Genomic DNA, 24,536 nt, shown 5'->3' with positions numbered 1-24,536 from the left:
TATTTCATATTCACTTCTCAAATACAAGCATCATCAGACACCTTCTCATTCTTTCTCACACACACTCACACACTAAGCATTGACAACAAACACAAGCTAACTAGCAGCTAACTCATCACAAATACTCCCCGGCAGCTTGAGGTCTGCAGGTATTTCCTGCCAACGTTTCTCTAGTTCATATCTTTCATGATAGGAGGGGGAAGACATATCAAGCAGGCATGCCTGCTGTTGCCATGGTGCTTTCAGACACTGTCTGAAAATAACAAGCCCTGAAGTCCGATCTGCTCATGGTTCTGATCTCACTGTGGGAGTGTTTGAGTCATACGACCCAAATTTTAAACTCACCAGAAATTCATCTGACCAGTCGGGAGCAGCAAAATGGGCCATGACGATCCTCATGACCCGCTGTTCACTGCACAGCAAAAAAAACGACACGCGGCCGGGCTGTAATTCAGCCAGACTTGAAAACTAAAAAATCCAGTCAGAATTTCGATGGAAATGTTCTAATATGGAAATGTGATTTCTCTTTCTGTCTGCAGCTGTAGTTCATGGAGCGACTCTAGAGGAGGTGTACTCGCAAGTGAAGCAGATCATCGAGGAGCAGTCTGGTCCTTACATCTGGGTCCCCACCAAGGAGCGACTCTGAATAAACACACCACGTGATCACACACATCACTCTTCAACACTCCCTACTTCTTGAATTTTCTATTATCAGCCTGCTTCCTCTCTTTCTCTCTCCGTCTTTTACACACATCACAACAGTACACAAATACACACACACACACACACACACACACACACACACACACACATTTACACAAGCACATAAAGTCTGATGAGGCTGGGACTATCTGGGACTGCTACTTCCTGAAGTGGGAGGAGCTTAAGTCTGTCCAGCAGCCTATTGGTGGATCTTCCTACAGCTGGGTTCCTTAATGTTTAAGGAGGTGGTTTAAATCAAGGCGACATGTACCATTATCTGATTTGATTTCATTATTATTGTTCTTATTGTTGTTGTCGTTGTTGTTTTCATATTAACAAAGGGTAATGCATTCACGTATGGGTTTGTAATGATGATATTGTCACCAAGAGGCAGACTTTTGCACGCTGTAGCTTTAAGAGCATGTTTTTGGGACAAAATCTTGATCTCTCTCCCCCTTTGTCCGTCTTTCTCCATGAAACTGCTCCTGTTTAGAGTTTATCTCTTACTTCTTCTCTTTTCTATCTTTCTCTCGCATCCCATTTCTTCTTCCTCTCTTCCTCTTTAGACTGTCTAAAGACCTTTAGATAAGAGGTGAACACTTAACTCTGAGCCCCATCATGTTGTAATCAAGGGCAAAAATAAGTCTTTGTTACAATTACTGTTAAGAAATGTAGCAAGAAATAGTCCTAAATTAATTGTTATTTCCTGTTCAATCAAATAGATTGAGGAAAGATTTGATTCATTTAATTAGATAAAGTATTTAGCGCACTTTGGACATCCAAAGATTAAAAAAAGGCTCTTCAGTGTTAAATTCCACTTGGAACTCTCGACCTGTATTTATCAAATTTCATTCATGCTTAAAAGAAAAACACCATAATAGCAAATAAATACTTCAGGATTTTAAATGGATATGTCTAAAGTTAAAACAGCCAATTAGCATTCAACCTGTCCATGGTACATCACAATTCTTACATTTCACACAAAATATGAAAAAAAAAAACATTTGAATCTTTAAAAATTCTGTTTCCAGGCGTTGTTTGAGCTCATTCATACCCAAAAACAGGTTACAGTCATGGAGGCATCGGCCGCAGGTTTGACTCCTGGTGACCTTTTGATGCATCTGATCATCACCCTCTCTCCATCACATTTATCTGTTCTATCCAATAAAGACAAAACAATCTGTTCAGCATCTCCAGTAAAAATATTCAAATTGTGTATTTCTAATCTTGACATGGAAACAAAAAGAGGATGATTGAGAAAGTTAACCCTGCTGCTGAGAGATGAGATGTAAAAAAATGTTATGAAAGCAATTTGGTGCAGATAAAAGGGATAAAATGAAAGCTGCTAAAAATACTTATAATAAATTAAATGTTTTAAGTACTTTTTATTTAAACAAATCTCAATGTGCTACAGAAAAACTGCTTTGTTCTTTGTAAAGAATCTATGCCAGGAAAAACTGTTTAAGACGTTAAAAATGACTGTTTAGAAATCCTCAGTCTTGGCTGACCCTCTCATTTTCTTCAATAAGTCATTAAGAGACACAAGTATTGATTTCAGGCTGTTTCATTACCTGTTAAAAACTCCTCACAGTAGCTTTAATCTGAACTAATAACATGACCAATAATGTTTTGTACAAAACATCACAACATTATAAATTGAAGAGAATCTTGTGCAAAAAGAACTACATTTAATAAGCTTTCTTTTACGGCTTTTTCTTTCTTTTCAGTCCAACAGTTTGATAAATACAGGCCAGGATCCGTGGTTTTCTCTCGAGGGCTTCTCTAGGGTTTTCTCTCGAGGGCTTCTCGGCCCCTCCCTCCTCCTCTCTGTCTCATGCCTTCATCTCTCTCCTCCTCTCGTTCTCCACACTCACACAGTGTGACATGACTTGATCACTCCAGCATTAATCAGTGTATCATCTTCTTCATCTTCTACACTATCATCACGATCATAATCATCAGCATCTTCTTTGTAGCTTCCCGTCTTACTGTAGTTGCACTAACGAGGGCTGCTTTCTGAAATGCATCTTAGCATGACGTGACCCCAGCGTTTCTGGTGTTTGGACATGTGATACACTCACTCACTCTTCCAGGTGTCAGAGAACAATAAGCTGGTTCGAAAGCTCAAAAGAGGTTTGAAAAAAATTCAGTGCCGTGCCATTTTTCTGCTTCGTCACGCTTTTGTTGCGCAGTGAAAGACTTCAGATGAACATACTGTCAGGGCTGACGAGCTGATGACCTGCATTAGCAACAGCTTCTTCTTTTTTTTTTACGCTGATTTTATAAGTTTGCGCCTCAAGTGTGCATGATTAACACTCAAATTAGCTCCATTTGTGAACTTAGCTCAACATGCATTACTCCATACTGCAGGCTCAGGGTGGACAGTGTTCAAGCTTTAAAGGGATTTTCTTCATCTCTAAGGTGTTTACAGTCTGCCATGATCGACAGAACATTTTGATCAATGTCTGAATCCAACATTTTTACGACCTCTGTTCTCTCTGTTTGGACTACTCATTTTGAAATGCAATACGTTTCCAGGATTCTGTTTTCATTTGAGGCACCATTTCCCACTTTGATGGAGCGTAAACTTGAACTTTACAGTAATAGCTGTTATGGCTGCTGGTTCTTTTAGACACTGCATCTCTCGCTTTGTACACCCTCTGACAGCGTTGGCCCTTCCAAAGTCGTTGCTGCTCACAGAGACATGAGGAGGAAGTGAACACGTGTCTCAAAATATATACAAAAAAAAAAACCTGCTTTGCAATGAACAAAACAAAAACAAATTCTCAGTGTTGTACAGTGTCGCTACAGCTCTTTAATTGTCCTGCTGCTTTTATCAGGCCCTGGTTTATATGCTGTGCTTTGAGGAACAGTGCTGTGAGCTGTGATTCATTAGTGGAAGCCTAATTTATCAAGGGCACAACAAATAGGTAAATTCATAATTAGCCATTTGTTTCATCTTGTTCACATGATCGTCAGATTTGGCAAGTGATCCGTAGTGATTGTAACTTTTTCTGTTTAAGAAAGAAAAATCAGAGTGTGAAGAAATAAGCGATGAAACATTTTGTTTGGCCTCTGGCAGACATTTTATCTCTATAAAATACTTGAATAGGAATAAAAAAGGAAACAAAAAGGAGAAGCAACTGTCCTGTACTTTAAAGACACTGTGATGAAGAAGAACCATCACCTGACTCTGCGATCCCTCTCCATTTATTGACCTTCACAGCGACCTTTGAACTCACGGGTTTTGCCTCCCTTCTGCAGCTTTACTGAGCCAGACTTTTACCCTGAGAAGAGAAGCTCACACACGGTTGAGGTCACAAATGGAGCTAACCTGAAACAAGATGATATTCTCTGTTGTCAAGCGTAACATTTGTAATATCACAATGCTTTTGGTAACACAGCCTCTGTACGGACCTTGTCAGCCATCCACATCTCTCATCTCCACCCCCAATCCCCCCCGAGGCACCCCCGCCCCCCGCCCCCCCCGCCCCCTCCAAGCTGACTGGAGACCAGAGACTTTCAGAGAGACGGTTCTGTCAAAAGTGTAGCTCCTAGATCCAAACAATCAACCATTTTGACTACATGTGTTTTTGAACGCTTCGGTATTCCCTCACAGCTTCATGATTTCTCTCCAAGTATACTCCTGTATGAATCAAGTAAACCAGTGGTGTTGTGAGTTGACAGAACTGGACTCTCTGTACGACTCTGGCTGTGTGTTTTAGCCAGGGGACCATGCCACTGTCTGTTAGAGTAAAGCACCGATGCAAAGAATCTATAACAGAGATGGATCTATATCTAACATATTATAATATTTATCCCTGCTCTAACTGCCTATTTTGGTACAAAAAATAAAAGTCTTTATTGAGATTTACTGAAATTCCTTGGCTTGATGTTTTTGTGTCCATTTCTTTCTCCCTGTTCATCTCTGGTCAGGCTCCACTTGTTTCAGTTGTTTAGCGTCTTTGCTCATGAAGGTGAAGCTTCCTCTGACTGATGATTTGAAGAATTCCAATTGATGACACAGGCTAAAAACCTACTGAACTGTAAATAGAAACCGTATTAATAAATTAAGGTTAAACAGTTGCTGCATACAGTGGAATTCTAGTTATAATACTGAATGTTTTTTTTTTTAATTGTACATTTTAGTCATCGTCTGAGAGCACATTCGAGATGAACCAAGGAACAACCTCCTTTGTTGAAATATGAAGCCAAGACAGAAGTGCAAAAAGCTGCAGTTCCTTGAGTGTCCACTAGAGGCTGGCTGCAAACGCTGAGTAATCCCCTCTAGAGCCTTTAAAAAAAAAAAATCTATTTTTAGAGTGGTAAAACCATTCAGTGTAAAATGAACCTCTCGACATATCTAAACCAATTAAATCTTTTGGGTTTTAGGAAAATGTTCCACTTGCCAGGTCACAGTTACTGGACGCTTATAAAGCTCCTATGATAAGTTTATAACTGGTTATGAAACAGACTGATCTCAATACTGATGTCTCTCAGTGAGATTCAAAAGAAACAAGACCAGAAGTGAAAAGATTGGCCGTTTGTTTTATTTTAATTTCTAATGCCTGTATCTGCTGCCATGGAGTAGGTGTCAGATGAGGTCATTTACAACACTTAAAACAGACTGTATTGACTGAAGCAAATATTCACAATGAGGTGATGTGTTTGACTGTTAAAGAAAGCAGGATGAGGTTTTGTTTTTGGTCAGGAAACACCTAACTACTTACACCATTCCAAGACAAGATCAGCTGCTCGGTTGCACAATAAATTGAGCTAAATGCTTACATCAGAGTTCTAACATTCTCACTTTGACCATGCTAACAGGATGCAGCTCATTTAACCCGCTAACAATTGCTGTTCAGTGCTTCACTCAACATAGCTGAGACATACAGGAGTTTTTTTTAGTTTCAAGTTATGATTACATGTAGTTAAAATTAATCCTAAAAAGAATATTTGTATCTTTCCCAAAGTTCAAGTCAATTCAATATTGTCCAAATATTTTATGGTAAAACTGCTGTAATCATCTACCTGTAATCATTTTCATAGATCTTACAGTCAGCATCTATCTGACCTCATTCAAGTATGTCACGTCTTCTCTGTTGTCTGGGTCAAAGTTCATAATCTGGTGATACAAGGTCAATATCTTGTGAGGGGAAAAAAAAAAAATGTACAACGCATAAATATTGTTATCACTTCAGAACCTATAAAAGAGTTTTACAGGTACCTTGGATTGACAAATCATGCTGTACGTGACAGTACAGTTTGGTGGAAGAGGTTTTTTTTCCCCTTGTAAATCCTGTGCAGGAGAGCAAGATCTGCACTTTTAATGGTTACATGCAAAGAAAAAAAGCATTCAAGTGGGATGAGTTCAGAGAAAGTCAGGTGTGACAGCTGGTCTCAGGTCAGCTGATGTGAGGTGATGACTGCTCCTGTAAATAGCAGCTTCCTGACACATCAGTTTGGCTCCTGACACCTCCACCATGTCGTCCACACTTTGTCACGTCGCGTCTTCTTGTGAATGTTGCAGCTGCACAAACCCAACCTGACCCCAGAGACAACTGTAACGTCTGGTTCTGCTGTAACATTTACCGCCTTAAAACAACTGAATTCATTGTAAGCATTGAAAAGGGTAAATGAAAAATTTCACGTACTGCACTGTAATCCATCTAATGTAAGTTTTGAAACTGCATTGGGATTTTTAAATTCAACTTCATCTAGAAGTTTCAGCACCAGAGATATCAGAGAATGATCTTATTATTATTATCATTATTATTATTATTATTCAGAGATAACCGGGAAAGTAATATTTTCTGCATAAGCGAGGAAAGGGGCCCAACACATTTTTGAATTTCTCAGAAGATCTGTTTGAGGTATATCAAACTTTTTAAAACTAAGTTATTAAAAACGTCTTTTAGAGAGTGTGGGAAGCTGGTGTTGGTGGTTTCCATGTCATTAATATGAGACATAGCTAACAAAGACACAAAAGCTATCAGATCTGCTTGTGGTCTCGGTAAGGGTACCTGAGGGATGCCAAGTGTCCCAGTTACCTCTGAAAACATTTTTTGTGTTTTTCAAGGAAGAAGACAGCATGGATTACCACCCATGCTTTCTTACCAGAGTAGGAACAATCAGAGTGATCACATGTTTCACGACTGTAGGATTCCTTCCTGTGTTTCACCAGATGTCTGCAGAAATATTTTATCACCATATCATGCATCCTTATATCCTGCAATTTCAATTTGGTTGATGTTGTGTTTGCAGAAATGGCAACAGCCTGAAGTACATGATAAAAGAGTTATGGTACGAACCTGCTGCAGGTTAAAAAACCTGTTACAAGAAAAGCCTTGTGTTAAAATTATTACTTCAGTTACCCAGGGTATCAACACTCAATTTGACGTAGGGGAAAAGTCCATGTTGTACCATCAAACACCAGGACTGATATTAAGATTAATGATGTTGATGTTGATTCACTTGTAAGAAGCAGCTTTTTGCTGCTGTTGATGTCAAGGTCAGGCTAGATTGTAATCGCTTCATCTGGTTTTATCTGTAACAATGCATAACATTTGATATAGCCTTTCATTTTTGCTTGTGTCACATGTGGTTACTAAAGCCATCAAATAGTGCAACGCAGTAAAAATGTAGTAAAATGTGTACTTTGTGATGTTTAATTGGATTTGGTGATGATTGTAGAGTAATACATGTCAGATTGAAGTTTATATTCAAACAGTGTAGAAATAAAATACCCACTTAATTTTCCTCTAATTGAAGCTCCTGTGAGGAAGGTTTTAATAAAGCATTTTTATTTGTGGCCTTATGAACAAAGCAGGACAATTTATCTCTTTGCTGATCCTGTACATGTGTACACAGTAAGTCCTCCATTACATTGAATGTCTAACGTGCAACTCACGTTGAAATCTTTGGTGTGGAACATTTTCTAAAGGCTTTTTTTGGTAAGCTGTTTTTCACTTTGTTTAACACTGACCCTGCTGCAGAGGCGAGCGGCCAAATGATCGTATAGAGGCATCAGTATTCATTTCAGACTGTTTTATTACCATCCAAAAGCCCCTCACAGGAGCTTTTAATGACCATCCAATCAGAGTGAACAGGCTATATCTATGTAGGTATGTCTCATTTCTAAGTATCTAATTCTTGGAATAACTCAGCATCATCTGGTTTTTCTGTACAGGACAGACCTCTAAAAATGCAATCTAAGGTCAAAGTTAGTGACCAGATCAGGAAAACAGGCTCCTTGTCTGTGTTGCTCCAGTGAACCAACAGCCTCACTCATGTTAGCCTCAATCCTTTCTTTCCTTTTGCCCCTCAGTGGAAAAGCCCCACCGTAGTCAAGGAGAGGGATACAGAGGTGGGGCTCTCTGCCTCTGAAAGACCTCTCTGTCCGGTCTCTGGCCTGCAGCCAGGCAGCAGCAGCAGAGACGTGCCACACCAGGTAGCTGCACATGGAAGACACGTTTCATAAACTCCACAATGATCTGCAAATGAGAGTCCTTAATGACACGCTGCAGATGACTGACCTGTAAATCGCTCATAAAGTACATTCTCCTGTGAGCTTCACACGAGGACTTTAAACCGGATCCGGGAGATAGAAGTTGGCCTTTGACTCAGGAGTCGACTTATAAAGTGGAGGAGAGGGAAGAAGGGGCTTATTTTTACCACACAGAGAAGAAGAGAGCGAGGTCATGGCCATGTGGAGGACAGCAGCAGCACTCCTGCTCTTACTACATACTGGTAAGAGATCTTTTAGAAGATTCATTAAATGTCAGTCTGTGTTTCCTTCTCATATATTACTAACAGAAAATACAACATATTTTAAAAAGTTATGTTATTTGAAGAGAGATTATGTTTTCTGTATCAGATGCTGACTCTCTCCTGTCTTACATTTAACAAATACAACCTTGCATGATGATATTTTTGCCACAGATTTCAGGTTAAAAAAAACCTAAAGTTTCTTTTTCTATGTCTAACGTGTGGAAACATCTGCCCTCATGATTCATGCAATCGAACCATTAAAATCTGACAGAAAATGAGTAGATTCAGCTCACACAGGCTGAAATACTTCTTATTCTTTTTTTAGTATACATATTCACACAAACAATGTGTTGTGCCCATTGATTTATCAGGTTAACCCTAAAAGTGTTCAGGGCGACAGAGAAAAATCTGAACTTTCTTCAGCATAAAACATGATGAAAACACAGAGTGAACAAATCCTGGTTCATTTATCAACCAGCCTTAACTCATTGTCTAGTTTTAAATAAGTATCTTACTGTACCTGTTATTAAACCTCACTATTATACATCTTATTTTAATGAAATATGTTTTATCATTTGTATGGAACACTGTATACATCAGGATACATGTACTGCTCTCTACTTAATCCGTCTCTATAGAAAGTTTAAGAAATGCTGTAAACTTGTGTAAGACTCATCATCAGGTAGAACATGTTGACCTGAATCACTTTGCATTCGACCTCGATGTACTGCTCTTATCAAGACAGGCTTGATAAGAGAAAAGAGATAACTCCATTCATTAGACACTGGTTTATTACGCTCTATTTATTTTTTTCACTTATTATTTTAAAGCAAAGCTTTATTTAATTTGATTTAATTTATTTTTTTAAAGGTCTGAAGATGTGAAATAGCTAAACCAATATTTCATCAACTCTCAGGTCAGGACTGTGAATCTATTTCTTTGACTTTTTTAATCGGGTCCAAGTTAAAATGGATTAAAATACCATCAAGAAAAAGAAGGAAGAAAAATACGTGTGTATGTATTAAGCTTTCTATATCCAATGATCATATCTACTTCAAATACTAACATTAGTATAGTATAGTATTTCAAATAATTCATATTTCTGTGGATTTTTGCACTAGCAGTGACAACATTTAATTATTTCTAAGCATATTTCTTTGAGGACTTAAAGAGAAAATGTTTGACTTCTCTAACAAATGGAAATGCGCCACATTCAAATAAATAAAAAAACTTCTAGCAGCCTGTTGAAACAGCCCAAATAGTTAAAACATTATTTTACATAAATCCTCCAATCAAAGATCAGGATCCGGGCTGTGGTGTGGGGGTGTGCGTGCTACAGTCAGAGAAGCATTTGGAGGAGCTGCACTGAAAGCTGGCAGAATGGATTCATGACATTACAGGATAGTTTCATTAAATCATTTTTGTGGAATCATTTAATATAAAGGGATCTCTGTGTCTTTCTCTCCTAGTGTTCGGGCAGAGCACCATCAGGTGGTGCACCATCACTGATGCAGAGCAGAAGAAATGTCAGGCCATGTCTCAGGCATTCACCGAAGTCTCCATCCGTCCGTCCCTCAGCTGCGTCAACGGACAGACAGTGGAGGGCTGCGTTCAGAAACTACAGGTCCAAATTTGACAACAGCGTTTGAATTACTTACTTAAGTATCGTGCTTTGTAAAATACCTTTAATGTGAGTCGTCTGTTAAATCATAGGTGTCATTAAAAACACATAACCAAAGATTAGATAACATGAAGAAACTCTTTGGACAACACCAATGCCCATGTTAATAAGTGATGACGTTATCAGGAGGGGCACAAGGTTTATGACCAAGAACTGGACGATGTTTGATCTCAGGATAGGGTATCCATGGTTACCAGAAGTTGAACTAGGAGGAAAACATTTGACGTTTACACTTCCCTTTGAGTTATAAGGAAAAAGCTGATACGCTCAAAACACATTTCAGTATTTAACCTCCCAAAGCATGTCTTATTATGACCATAACATGTATATTTAAAAAATTGGACGTTTTCATTTACACTAAATAACACTTAAAGACACCCGAACATTTACAGAGTTTCACACAAAATGTTTAAAAAGTTAAAAACTGTCCATGTGAGACTGGTTACATTTGGAATTCTTGATATTAGTTGAAACTCCTTGATATCACAATAAACATACATTTCTTTGTATACTTTGTCCCTGCAGAAAAAAGAAGCAGACACCTTGTCCATGTTCGGCCGTGACATCTACAACCTGGGGAAGACGGCTTCACTCAAGATGGCTGCCAGTGAATCAAAAGATGATGGTAAGTTTCAACAGAGTCAGCCTGTGCCACCAAGAGTAGATCTGGAAGTGGTTGAGAGTTTCTCAAATGTTTTTTTCTTCTTCAGGGGAGCTAGACAATAAAATGAATACCATCCTCATGTCTTTGCGCTAAACATGACATTGAACTAGCCCACGATTAGCTTAGCTTAGCATCAAGATTGGGAATTGTCAGAAAAAAAGGAACCTGACAAAAATGACTTCCAAAGCTCACATTAACTTTATATTTCATGGGTAACACTTTATAATAACCATAATCTATAAAGGGTAAAAAAGATAGTTAATTAACCATTAGTTAATAGTTATTTACTGTTAACAATCAAATAAATGACAGTTAATAATGTTTGCTAATGATTTGAAATGCTATAATTTATGTTATGTTAACAGTTTATTGATGCACAAATCAATCAAGCAAAAGTATCTCTGTAATGTTTATAGATGTTTTATAAACCATCTCTTACAGGTTTATAAATCATTTGGTCATCATTAACAAACACTTTATAAATTGTATGAAATGTTATAATGTGTGCATCAATAAACTGTTAACATAACATAAATTAAAGCATTACAAATCATTAGCAAACATTATTAACTATTATCTAATTGTTTGTTAACAGTAAATAACTATTAACTAATGGTTAATTAACTATCTATTTACCCTTATTTACCCTTTATAGATGATGGTTATTATAAAGTGTTACCATTTCATGTATTTAAAGTGTTAAGAAACTACTCAGAAATATGTGTTTTTATATCAAGTTAGCTTATACATGCTTCACTGGACTAGCCTAAAAATAAGCTAGAAATACGCACGCTTAGCTAAGATAACCACGGCTGGATGTAGCCTACACATATTAGAGGGGTATCTTAGACATTTAAGATCTTATTGTCGTGTGTGTTAATGTGTGTGCTTGTGTTGTTTCAGGAACCGGTGCCTCCTACTATGCAGTAGCTGTTGTTAAGAAAACAAATTCTGCTATCAACATCAACAACCTGGCAGGAACGAAGAGCTGCCACACCGGGAAAGGCCGAACAGCCGGCTGGAATATGCCTTTAGGATACTTCATAGACCAGGGCTACATGTCTGTGATGGGCTGCAACATCCCACAAGGTAGGGAAACACACCAATACTTCTCGTGTGGTCGATGGTTCCTCGGATGACTAAATGTTAACAACCTGTACAGAAAGGAAAAGAGACCTTTGTGTATGTGTTTGGACAGGTGTGGCAAATTTCTTCAATGCTAGCTGTGTCCCTGGAGCCGCTGAGGCTGGTGACCCTGCGTCTTTGTGTCAGCTGTGTAAAGGAGACGGCAAAGGAGCACACGTATGTGAGAAGAGCGACAAAGAGATGTACTACAGTTATGAAGGAGCTTTCAGGTGACACACATTCATCCTTCTGAACTTCTACAATCATACAAAGAAAAGTTAGAGCTCTGCCGACAAGAATAAGTTGATGTGCAGAGGATGTTGTCAGGTCATCAAGGGGTTATTACCAAATGGATTTAGGATTTATCTTTCAACAATCATCAAGCTTTAAATGATCAACTAATTGCCTTGAACGTACTTGCCAAAGGTTTTTTTTTTATAATAGCCATTGCCGTCCATAGGGCCACGCTGCTACCAATCAATGTGTTTTATATGGAAAATCTGGATTTGGAAAGCACAGCCGCTTAAAAAAAAAACAGGTGTGAAGTTCGACAATTCAACAATGGCTATACCTTGTTCTTATTTGCGTGTTGTTGTCTTTGTATCTGTAGGTGTCTGGCTGAGGATGCAGGAGAGGTGGCTTTCATCAAACACACGACTGTCGAGGAGAACACTGACGGTAATAGCAGCGACAGCCTCTTTGTTGCTTGTCATTAGTTAGCATGTCTGGTAGCTAACCAGGTGATTTTTTTTCACAAGGCCATGGTCCACCCTGGGCTCAATCACTGCAGTCAGCAAACTATCAGCTGTTGTGCCGTGACGGCTCCAGAGCTCCTGTCTCTCAGTGGAAAACGTGCCATCTCGTCCGCGTCCCATTTCGTGGGATTGCAGTCGGCAGTCACATCAGCCCCTCCGTGGTGTTCGGCATGCTCACTGAGGGCCTGGTACGACCATTCTTTGTCTATACTAGTCACATTTTTTATTTTTTATATTTTTATGTTTAGCACTAGCATGTTAAAAAATGCTAGCACAACTAGCAGCTTAGCTAAGCATAGCTCAAAGAAAGGAAACAGGCGGCAAGTCTTTATGCTAAGCTAACAACCTGCAGACTGGAGCTTTAATATAGTTAAAGACATCAGGGTGGTATCACTGTTTTATATCAAACTGTTTGCAGGAAATGTAAAGTTTCCTTAAACAGTTTTCATATATTTCTGATCTAAACTTAAAATCTTCATCTCCTTTAAAGCTGCTGATGATTAAAAGCTCAGGAGTTGATTATAAAGAGTTGTTGTTGTAGACTTGCTTTCTTTGTTGCTGTCTCCAGACTTTGAATGAACTCATTTAAAATCAGTCCCTTCTGGCTTGTGGTTTACAAATAAATTGACTAAATAAACACCAATCACACATTTGGATAGACGTTTAACTGAGTGTAACTTTCTGTTTGCAGGAAAAATCAAAGTTCAACATGTTTTCTTCTGACATGTTTGGAGGACAAAACTTGCTTTTCTCCGATTCATCCGTCACGTTTCAAAAAGCTGAGTCAGACGACCCCCAGAAATGGATGGGACGTTTCTATTACAGTGCAATGAAAGCCATGGACTGTAAAACTGAAGGTGAATCATCTTTCTATTGATCTATCCGCCTGAAGATATATCAGAATAATGTTGTTATTTGTTTAAGCAAAACAAAACTAAAGATCTTTATCATGAAAATACCTTCATCTTAAACTGAATCACTCCTCTCTGAATACCCCAGATGTCCTGCGCTGGTGTGTTTTGTCAAGCGGTGAGCAGCAGAAGTGTGGTGACATGGGCGCAGCCTTCTCAAGGAAAGGTCTGACCCCAGACGTCAAGTGTATCTACGGGGACTCTGTGACTGACTGCATGGAGAAAATCAAGGTAACACAACTTTCAAGCTGAAAGAAAGCTACAAAGTGTTCTTTCTAGAAATTATCCACTTTTTCTAGCATTTGTTGTCTCTCAATCTCTGCTCTTCCTTTTCACATTCGTGTAGAACAACGAGGCGGATGCCGTCACTCTGGATGGAGGTTACATCTATACGGCTGGCAAAGAGTACGGCTTGGTCCCAGCTACAGCAGAGAGCTACACAGGTATTATCCATAGACTGTATCAAACATGGATGTAGGCTCAGTGATGACAACAATTGATTTCTGGAGTGTAGTTTTGAAGGCCAGCTATGGCGGTCACCATATTGGAAATGCTGGACTTTTGGTCAATCTAGAAACAGACAAAGAGGTGGAGCTGAGGCCTTAACAACGACAACACACCCGCCTCTCAGTCAGTTCAGCAGTCATACACAATATAAGCATAACTCTAAGCCTTAATATAATCAAAATGGACAAGTCATAAAAAAATCCCCACCTGTACGGTGTGTCCCGATAAGGATATTAGCTGTTTAGAGCAAAATCATTTTGTAGCAGGCTGCAAACATGCAAACAAATTAATTTTTGCTATCAGCCTCAAGTGGACACTTATTGATCGTCAGTTTTTCTGCATTACTGCGTTGGCTTCATTTTTCAACACTGGAGGTTAACTCGTTGTGCTATCCCCCCAAAATAGAGACTCTCATAAAGATTCATTCACTTGTTTGGAAGACGACAGATACAGATTTGTTTTTCCTCTTTTTGTGTCTCCAGACGACCGCGATGGTTCCATTTATTATGCAGTCGCGGTGGTGAGAAAGAGTAGCACTGACATCCGCAACCTTGATGACCTGCGTGGCCGCCGCTCCTGTCACACCGGGTACGGTCGCACAGCTGGCTGGAACGTTCCCTCAGCGATGCTGATAGAGAGAGGCCTGATCGCCCCCAAGCAATGTCAGATACCACAAGGTCAGTGTGTGTGTGTGTGTGTGTGTGTGTGTGTGTGTGTGTGTGTGTGTGTGTGTGTGTGTGTGTGTGTGTGTGTGTGTGTGTGTGTGTGTGTGTGTGTGTGTGTATGTTTTTGTACAGTGTTAGCTGAAGCAGTCAGAGATCATACAAACTAGGTGGTAAAGTTGTTAAATCATAACATCTCAAACATAGCTAATTAAGGGTCTGTATATTTGTTTATAGTCGTTATAAACGACACATATTCATTCATTAAAGCAGATACCAGAGATTATTTGTCACTTTTTCTTCTTTGATGACTTTTCTGATTTATGCACAAAAACTAAAAGCAGACATTCTTTAAATAACGTCATCCAAAGGAAGCAAAAGGCTTTCGTCCTTAGATTACAAGATAGTTAATCACAAGAAAAAACAAATCTGCTCTTTCATTTTAGATTAGAGGACCACTTTTCTAGGCGGACTCATAGCTGAACAGTAATTGAAGACCATCTTGATGTACTCATCAAATAATCAAATATGGTCTCTTCAAATATGGTGTCTGAAATGTTTATAGTTTAAGTTTTACAGTAACCAGCTTTGTGAACATGTAATCAGTCATCAATCAAATACAATTTATAAAAAGCAGCCTGGAAATGTGGGGACATATAGATACCTGTCACTAAAAGATTAAAGTATTGAATCATTTAAAAATATTTTAACTGTATTTTTCCTTTTTCCCATGATGCTTAGCGGTGGGAGGGTTCTTCAAGCAGAGCTGTGTACCAGGCGCCAACCAACCTGGTTTCCCTGACAACCTTTGTGGTCTGTGTGTGGGAGACAATGTAGGACAGAACAAGTGTGAGAAAGGCAAAGATCTGTACGATGGATACAACGGTGCCTTCAGGTACTAAACACTACAAAACAAACAACAACCTCAAACCTCAATATGAGTCTGTCAGTGTTATGACTAAGGCCAACTTTGGTTCTGAGCTATATCGCTTGTCTCATAACTTCTGCAGATTTAAATACAACAGTACCTACGCGCCCCGGCTGCCATTACAATGAAGAAAAGAAATCAGAGACACCAATCAGAGCACTTGAAAAATGAAATATATTCTGAATTTTGCAGTTGCAAAATGTGGTATCATATCTGAGTATATTGCAAAATATAATATAGCTGAATGATTCATCCAAAATTTACCGAGTTTGAATCTGCACTTTCCACTGGTATGGTAAATGGACTTTTCTAGTCTTCTGACTACTCAAAGCGCTTTTACACTGCAGGTCACACCTACACATTCACACACTGATGGTAGAGTCTAAAGACCATCAGAAGTAACTAATCCCATTCATACACATTCATACACATTCATACACATTCATACACATTCATACACATTCATACACATTCATACACATTCATACACATTCATACGCTGCTGTCGAAGCAGCGGGAGCAACTTGGGCTTAAGTGTCTTGCCCAAGAACACATCGGACATGTTGCTTCAGGAGCTGGGGATCGAACCCAGACCTTCCGATTGAGAGGACAGAATTGAATTCTAAGTGGTTTTGTGTTTTTATTTCTGAAATGCAGCTTGAGAGTTGCAGCATTTTATGCTTTATTTTTTACTAAAGAAACGTGTTTGTGAGAGGCTGTTGATTTTTATTTTACTGATGACACAACTGAAACTGTAACAAGCCATCGAGGTGTTAAAACGATACGCTAACTTTTATCTTCTCGGTCCATTCAGGTGTCTGGCGAGCGGGGCTGGAGACGTGGCTTTTGTAAAGCATTCGACTGTTTTCCAAAACACAGACGGTAAAACAAGTCACTTCAAGGTGCACATTATTTCCTCATCGCGTTAGGAGACTTTGTTAACCCCTCCACTGTGTATGTGTGTGTGTGTGTGTGTGTGTGTGTGCGTGTGCGTGTGCGTGTGCGTGTGCGTGTGCGTGTGTATGTGTGTGTGCGTGTGCGTGTGTGTGTGTTCAGGTAACTCTGCTGAATCGTGGACAACAGATCTCCTGTCTACAGATTTTCAGCTGCTTTGTTCTCAGAGCTCTAAAGCTGAGGTGACACAGTACAGACACTGTCACCTGGCCAGAGTCCCCTCCCACGCTGTGATGGTTCGGCCCGACACCAACATCCACGCCGTCTACGGACTCCTGGACCGTGCACAGGTAAGGGTGTTCAAACGGCTGTAAGACCTGACACTGTATTATGAAGCTCAGTTTCTGCTGATGCATTTCCAAATCCTCTGATATTTGAGGTTCCCGTGATGCATTTTTTTTTTTTCTACCTTTTTTTTTCCCCCACTTGATCATTTTTGCTATTTATTCATTTTCTCTTCATTTGTTCCCCTCTAGGCATATTTCAGCAGTGATACTGGAACAGATTTCAGGATGTTTGACTCGCAGAACTACAAGGGCACAGATCTCATCTTCAAAGACTCCACTGTCCGTCTTGTGGGAGTTGGTGACAGAAAGACCTACCAGGAGTGGCTGGGACAGGGCTACATGGACTCTCTGGTGAAGCTGGAGTGTAATTCATCAAGTGCAGGTAAAAAATAAAAATGAAACACCCTGAACTTCATAAATCACATTTTACAATCCAATGCCAACAAAAACAACTATTCAAGATTCAAGATTCAAAATGTTTATTGTCATGTGCACAGTAGGAAACATGTTTCCCTGTATAATGAAATTCTTTCTTTGCTGTCCACAATGAATGCCAACAATAAAATATTAAAATTAAACATAAAATAATAATAATAATAATAATAATAATAATAATAATAATAAAAACAATAATAATATATACAAATATCCAAAATACCTATTGCTGTGTTTCAAAAAATCAAGATATGTATTGATGAACAGAACTTCTTGTACTTAATGAGTGAGTGATTGATGTCACTTCATCTCTCGGCATCAAAGCCAATCAGCCGATACTGTAAAAGTATGACCTCTTTGATAATCCAGCCTGGTGTCGATTACACTTGATATGATAGTAAAATATACTGCAGTGTTACATGCTGAAGTGCAGTACTCGTATGAATCAATCTCCTAACTTATTCAAACATCATTCAGCTGTATTGGACATATAAACATATGTGTGTGGATTGAAGACTAATACATTGAGCCATCAGCTTGATCCATAAAGAAGGATGTAACATGTTGTTTTGGGGAGTTTTCATTGTGGAACTAGTTAAAGTAAGGAAGGTCAAATTAACCTGCTGTGGATTTTGACTTTTTACTTCTATAAACTCTTTGTAGAACTGTTTGATAAACCCATATCACACCTGAGGTTGAGTTGTATTAAATACCAGCACGGCGTCACTCTGTCCATGATCAAACCACAGCATTACTGATATCCAGAACAACATCACTCCCTCCCGTGTGTCATTGCTTAAGTTGCTTTGTGAAGAACAACCACTTGAATATTTGTCATCTCCTCCCTCTTACAGTGATGTCCTCTGTATGGCTGCTGCTGATGGCCCTGTTCAGCACCATGCTCGCCAACCTCTGGATGTAAAAGCAGAGCAAAGCTCTCCTCCTAATTTTCCTGCGTCACCATTTTTTTTCTTTCCTCACGTCTTCCCTTCTGTCCCCCTTTTTGTTCTTCTCCAAGTTTGACACAACAATCGTTATATTTTCACCATCTTGTCTGCATTATAATCAAACCCCACTCCTTCTCTTCAAGTATTTTCATCCTCAAGATTGTATAATTTTACCTGATTGAGTGTCATTTTAATCTAAGGGAGGATATCGTGTTGTTGGAACTGCCTTTGGATTTCATCTGCGGTCGTTTTTTTTTGTTTTAGATGTAACTCAAGCACGAGGTCTCCTGGAGACTTTCACTCAGAGTGAATGTGATGAGAGGAGAAGGTGTTGCTGCCACTTTGTTTACTGAAGGTGAGCTGCCATATCAGTGTGTATGCTGCCACCTGTTACATTGCGTTAAGTGTGCAACACATCCCTTTTTCCTTCAGAAGCCAGCTTTACAAAGAACAGACAATCTGACTTTCCCAAACTCGCTAGAGACACAAAACACGCGTTAAGTTGTTCAAATGTAAGTGAATAGACAACTTAGTGAAATATGATTAAAAACAACTCCATAGGTCAACCTTAAATCTGCTTCCTTGCACAAAAACCACTAAACCCCTCCCCCCCTTAAAATGCAATCTTATAGTTCTCCTCGTCGTCACATTAAAGAGTTCATGGATTCTTATCCACTCCAGATCCACTTTTCTCATTTTCTAGTCAGATTGCTGTTCTGTTCTGTTCTGCTGCCTCTTGCTCTGTGAGTATTACTAAGAAATACGGCCCTGCTTCGGTTTGGGTCGTGTTTCTACTATAAGCTTATGCCATATCAGTGAATATGCACTAGTGTTACCTCCACACAGAGCTGTGCTGAGGATGTTGTGATGATGAGTGACTGAGTGTTTGTCCATAGGCTGTCTGCTTCATGTATTCTCCCCAAAGTACCTAAAAGTGAAATAGATCAATAAGTAAATACACACAGTTTGTCATGTTGGATGGGTAGTCGTACCTCCCACCTGGAGCCACTTTGCTCCCATCTTTGTAAGCTTTTCATTTGGACGCAAGTGGAGTGAGTCACTCTGACAACGTGTTTGGGGAGAACATAAAGAAAGCATCCTGTGGTTTTTACAGAAGAGAGTGGATGAGTTTGTGTTTGTCTTGAAGGCTGAAGTCAAAGAGAAGTCTGTGTCAGTTAAAGAAAAGACAACAAATGAACACGGCGGCCATTGTTTTCTGACGTCACACTCAGGTTGTGAAGCTCATGCTGTTAAAATAGTTTTAAAAACATTAAAGGCACCAACTTAAACATGAAAACCCTGAAGAACATCGTCCAGATTTAAAGGCTAAACAACACAAATCTGCCAACGGAGCGAACTCCTTTTTTTATCCATTGGGTTCAAATGAGATGTACTCGCTCACTTAGATACAGACATCTCATTTCATACACTCAACAAGTACATTTTTTATATCTAGGAAGACGATTTGTATCTAGACTTGTCAGCTGAACGTGGCTTTAAATAAGCGTAATGAGATATTTTAACTAGAAATAAGACAAATACACGCTTTGATTTGAGTTTTTGCAGAGCAGGAAGTCATAGATTGCTAACTTTATCTGTTTTCTTACACTAAGTTGTGGGAGAACAAATATTTTGTTTATAGTCAAACCAGTCCTCCATGTCCCTCCAGGATTTCACTATCCATTTTCACTTCCAGGTTGAAAATGATTTGACAGATTGCTGACATTTGCATTGCTGAAAACCTGAACCACAGCAGTATGACACTTTAATTCAAGCTTCCCAGCTTTGGTGCAACGTCAGAGGGTAATCGCTTCCTTTGAATACGATGAATATGTAATGTAATTTTAACTTTTACATGAAAAAAGCCTGTTCGACTTGAGATTTGATTGATTTACAGTGACACAAAAATGATTATCAAGGAGTTAAAGTTGAATGAAATACTAGAAGACCTGCTGTGATGTAACCCAAACTCACTCCAGATGTGTTTACTACCCGATGCTCATGTTATCTACTGTACTTCTGCTGCTTTCCTGTTTAAAAAGCGTTGATTTGGATGTGTATGTTCCTATATTGAGAGATTTATTTTTATATGAAGTTCAGATGCCATATCAGTGTATATGTACTGACTCATGCTGTCAGAAACAAATGCCTTCTCTTTCCTCCTGATAGAGATCTATTTCTTTGTGAAATGATGTATCATGTAACTAATATTTAGTTGCCAGGCCAGTGCGTCTGCACGAGTATTGCTACAGAAAGCTGGTTTCAGTGCTCAAATGAAATAAAGCTTTAATACTGCAAAGTGTGACCTGTTGAGCGTCTCTTCTTGATGTATTTTATCAATTTCAAATGGCTTGAAATGTTTCAGTGTGTTTTTTATATGAACATTTTTATTGCTATTTGCATACCAGTTTCAAATAACACAAAGGTTTTTATTTTTAGTCTCTTGTAGCAAATTCTCCCATCATATCCTGTAACAATGTGTTGCACGAATTTAAAAATGTATTTAAAAAATAAATAAAAGTGAATTAGAAATTAAAAAATGTCTGAAATTCTGCTGAAAAAACTTTGTTATGATCAAACCATTTGAGATCTGATTGCCTCATCATTTGTTTCAGGATTTAAAAAAATAAATAAGTTTATAAAATGTTATGTCTACTAAGTTCCTATCATTTACTATAAGAACTGTAGAACTGTATTTGATAATAAAATAATAAACAGATTAAAGTGTTGCTTAACTTACAAATTCATTGTTTCAAAATCTAAAAATTAGATTCACAGAATCCTCAATGTCAGCGTGCACCATTTTGGATAAGTCTCCTATTCACAGTGAGCGTCTACGGTAGCAGAAAGAAACTGTTTTAAAAACAATTAGCAGATAATTCAATTATAAAAAAAACAATAATACACAGGTTAAAAAATAAACACATTCCACGGTGTGACAGATGGACAAGCGGTTATGTATGGAGTCTTTATACCTCATCTCAAAAGGACCGTGGGTTCAATTCTGACCTCGGCTCTTTGCTGCATGTCATCCCCCACTCTCTCCTCCCAACATTTCCTGTCTCTCTTCGGCTGTCCGATCCAATAAAGGCAGACAGACCCAAAAAACAAACACTTCATACAGGTGTATTTCAAGTTTTTAACAGACTTTATTTTATTCCTTAATTTCTTATAAAGATCTGTCAGGTTTCACAAAATAAGAAGTCAAATAGCTCATTGTAAAGACAATTTACTGCATGGTTTTAAAAACATTATCTGATCAATTATTTCTCTCTTCACTCCTTTTTCGCTGAACAATCATCCAGAGATTCTAAAATGAAATTAAATATAATCACAGCAAGACAGTAAATGATTGCATGAGTGTTTCTTCCAACTTCAGGTGATGAAATATGGAGCTGTGTTGGTTAAATGGGCAAGATGAAGTCCAACATTTACCGATATCCAGGGCTCTCAAGTTTTGAACTGAGTTCAGAGTGAGATTTTGGCTGCGGCGGCAGTTTGGGTAAAATCTGAAAAAAGACACATAAATTTGTACAAATAAAACTATTTATTGACAACATTTCTTAGTGCAGGGGTGCTTATCTGCCCTCCCTTGTGGGAGATTGTGTGTGTGTGTGTGTGTGTGTGTGATTATGGTTAGTGTTGTTTATTGTAGGTGTTAGTGGCAGGTTTGGAGGCCTTCAGCACAGGGGGTTGGTGGCTCCCATTTGAAACACTGTGGTTCCAGGCCAGCCATTTTGACTGTCATGATTGATGAAAGTGTTCCATTCAGTGCCAAGCTGTTTCTCGTTTTGGTCTTGTTTCGGCCGACCATGGAGAAAACCCTCTCTGCGTCCGCATTTGAGTGTGGGAGCACTAAAACTAATGTTGCTATCTTAGATAGCCTCCCAAACTGGCTCAAACCGGTCACCTTGGAAAAAAAGGAACCAACTATTAATCAAATGTTTTGCTTTTATTATGTCAATTAATTATGTGTATGTCAGCTGCTGCCAAATATTTCTTACCTTGCTCTTGGTTGAGGACATACTCCCCCAAAACTCCTCAACATTAAAGGTGGTGGGATCTTGGGGCATGGGGATCTCCATGAGTTGATACTCCAGGAACTCCTCACTCACCTTGTCCTGTTCCTGTGGCCCATGGAAAGGAAGTAGTTCCTGAAATCTAAAAAGAGCACCATGTGTAAAGAACTGGGGTCTCATTTATAAAAGAGTGCGTAGAATCCATACTAAAAATGTAAGTGCGGCAAAAACCCGGAAATGACGTGCGCACAAAATGATTCAGATTTATAAAACCGTTCGTACGAACACCTGCACGCAATGTTCCCTTTATAAATCACGATCCACCTGGAAATGTGCGCACGTAGATTAGTCCCATGTTCCGCCATCTACACGCCCACATTCAACCATAAACAGTCAATGCAAAGCAGCTCGTGAATGAAAATGCATACAAACGAGGGGGCAGATCAAAGGTTTCCAGTGCTGGATCGCGGCCAAACCAGGAAGTTTAGACGAATAAACGAAACTTTCTGACCCAGAAACAGAGGAGTTTGTGAATGAAGTGAAGAACATATCAGTAGTTTACTGCAGCAGGAGGATCACAAACTGAAGAAAAATCAGAGAATGACACCACGTCGCTGCTGCATTCACGCTGTCCTCCTACAGCACCAAAACATCCACCGTTCATCATTCAGCACGAGAATATCTGCAATGTTTACATGTTTACAGGACCCACACTGACTTCTTCATATTGTCAGAGTGTTCACGTCAGTCAGCAGTCTGCCTCACTATATCATATTAGTAATCAAAAGTTTGATCAACGAACAAAAACGTTTGATTGTTGGCCGCTTTTTTTCATGGGAAACTCCGTCTGCTCTGTGACTAATTATGAGGATATATAGGCCTAATGATCGTGTCAGAGATGCCCCGACTTAATGTCCACACTTGAATTATTTACAGAATAAATACGTGCAGCTGATGAAGATGTGCTGAGTATGGAGGAGGCGAAATGTGTGAAGCCACCGCCAGGTCTCTGTGCGCTCTGTGCGTCTTGATGCAGGCATCTTCAATAAAACTAAAAACCACACTTGATGATAAATGTACGATATTGAAAGATATTAAAGGTCCCATATTCTGCTTTTTCTGGTTTTATATGCTCTTTAGTGTGTTTTCCAAGTGTCCTGTGCATGTTTAGGCACATCTATGTGCAAAAATTCAAAGTCTGCGGAAATGCGGCTTCTCCTACCTCCTCCTGTTAGCTGCAGCATTAGCTGCATGTAACGCTCGGTTCTAGCCCCCCTCGAAATGTTTTTGCCAGTGTGACGTCTTGTCAGTGTGAGATCACTGATCTAAGCCCATTGGCCCGTTGTGGCCCAGCAGCTCATGTTGCACGCCCACGATATGCCGTCGACTGCGGTAGCACAGTAGTTTAATCAGACTCTTTAACAGCATCACCACCTCATGACTCATCTCAATAATGCTACACACTGTGTGTGTTTTTTTAATAACAATAACTCTTTCCAGTGTAGTTACTGTGTAATTTTCCATTATTGTATTTTTTTTGTTTAACTGATGTAAATATGTTTGATTTGATTTTTAACTTCCATTTTTATTTTTAATAATTATATTCCCGTCCCGTTTTCTGGAGCTGCTGTAATGCACAAATTTCCCCCACAGGGGATCAATACAGTTTATCTTTATCTCTTTATCTTTAGTGCTAAGGTGCTAATGTGTTTTTGCTCCCCGGACCTCGGAGCCAGAGTGGCTGAGCAACTGACCAATTACGGCAGAGCCGACAGGCCGACCAATCAGATCAGACTTGGCGCACAGATTTAAGATGTGTTTTTGCAACCAACCTTAAAAAACATCAGTAAATATCCCCTGAAAGATCTAATAAAGAGGTCGCTGACAAGTGACGATTATCAATACGTCATTATCTGATGTCAGTGTCATGCGCCCGTTTGTAGTTCTTATCGCCGGCCGTTTACTTTATTGATTGCATTTTCTGGTATTAATCTAATCCGTCAGGATTATTTTGTTAAATAAAATTATGAAATCATATAAATCACACAAACTGTACAGTATTGTCTTTATGTATTGTTACATGTTATAGTTTATAATGTTGCTAATATACATCTATCTGTTCCAATCGTTTTATTAAATTTGGTTGTAATGAAAGACATCCATAAAAATGTAACAGAAATCATTATTTA

At 39.0% G+C, this 24,536-nt stretch overlaps 2 protein-coding genes across 11 annotated transcripts in view; both read left to right on the top strand.

The window, feature by feature from the left end:
• The window catches only part of LOC109997158 (discs large homolog 1-like protein), a 117,079-nt gene extending 112,503 nt beyond the window's left edge, over window positions 1–4,576 (top strand). For all 10 annotated transcript variants that reach the window (XM_065955617.1, XM_065955618.1, XM_065955622.1 and 7 more), the window contains one exon: window positions 540–4,576. In XM_065955617.1, coding sequence (XP_065811689.1) covers window positions 540–646 — 107 coding nt within the window. In that variant the 3' untranslated portion in view covers window positions 647–4,576. The remainder of the gene's footprint in view (window positions 1–539) is intronic.
• A 3,716-nt stretch (window positions 4,577–8,292) lies between these two features.
• Window positions 8,293–20,630, top strand: meltf (melanotransferrin). Its single transcript, XM_020651546.3, has 16 exons — window positions 8,293–8,451; window positions 9,942–10,096; window positions 10,679–10,778; window positions 11,721–11,906; window positions 12,016–12,172; window positions 12,553–12,620; window positions 12,701–12,885; window positions 13,389–13,554; window positions 13,697–13,839; window positions 13,955–14,051; window positions 14,598–14,792; window positions 15,519–15,672; window positions 16,520–16,587; window positions 16,762–16,949; window positions 17,136–17,328; window positions 18,236–20,630. Exons 1-16 carry the CDS (start codon window positions 8,403–8,405, stop codon window positions 18,301–18,303), a joined length of 2,172 nt encoding a protein of 723 aa, XP_020507202.2. The 5' UTR covers window positions 8,293–8,402; the 3' UTR covers window positions 18,304–20,630.
• The last annotated feature ends 3,906 nt before the right edge of the window (window positions 20,631–24,536 follow it).

This window comes from Labrus bergylta, chromosome 6, assembly GCF_963930695.1.
Source record: "Labrus bergylta chromosome 6, fLabBer1.1, whole genome shotgun sequence".
Classification (NCBI taxonomy): Eukaryota; Metazoa; Chordata; class Actinopteri; order Labriformes; family Labridae; genus Labrus; species Labrus bergylta.
The sequence above is the reverse complement of the archived record's forward strand: the minus strand, read 5'-3'. Positions and strand labels throughout refer to the sequence as shown.

Coding starts and splice junctions, on each gene's coding strand:
- meltf (XM_020651546.3), top strand. CDS start 8,403: ATGGCCATGTGGAGGACAGCAGCAGCACTCCTGCTCTTACTACATACT. Junction 14,052..14,597: donor TACAGCAGAGAGCTACACAG/GTATTATCCATA, acceptor TTGTGTCTCCAG/ACGACCGCGATGGTTCCATT. Junction 16,588..16,761: donor TGTTTTCCAAAACACAGACG/GTAAAACAAGTC, acceptor GTGTGTGTTCAG/GTAACTCTGCTGAATCGTGG.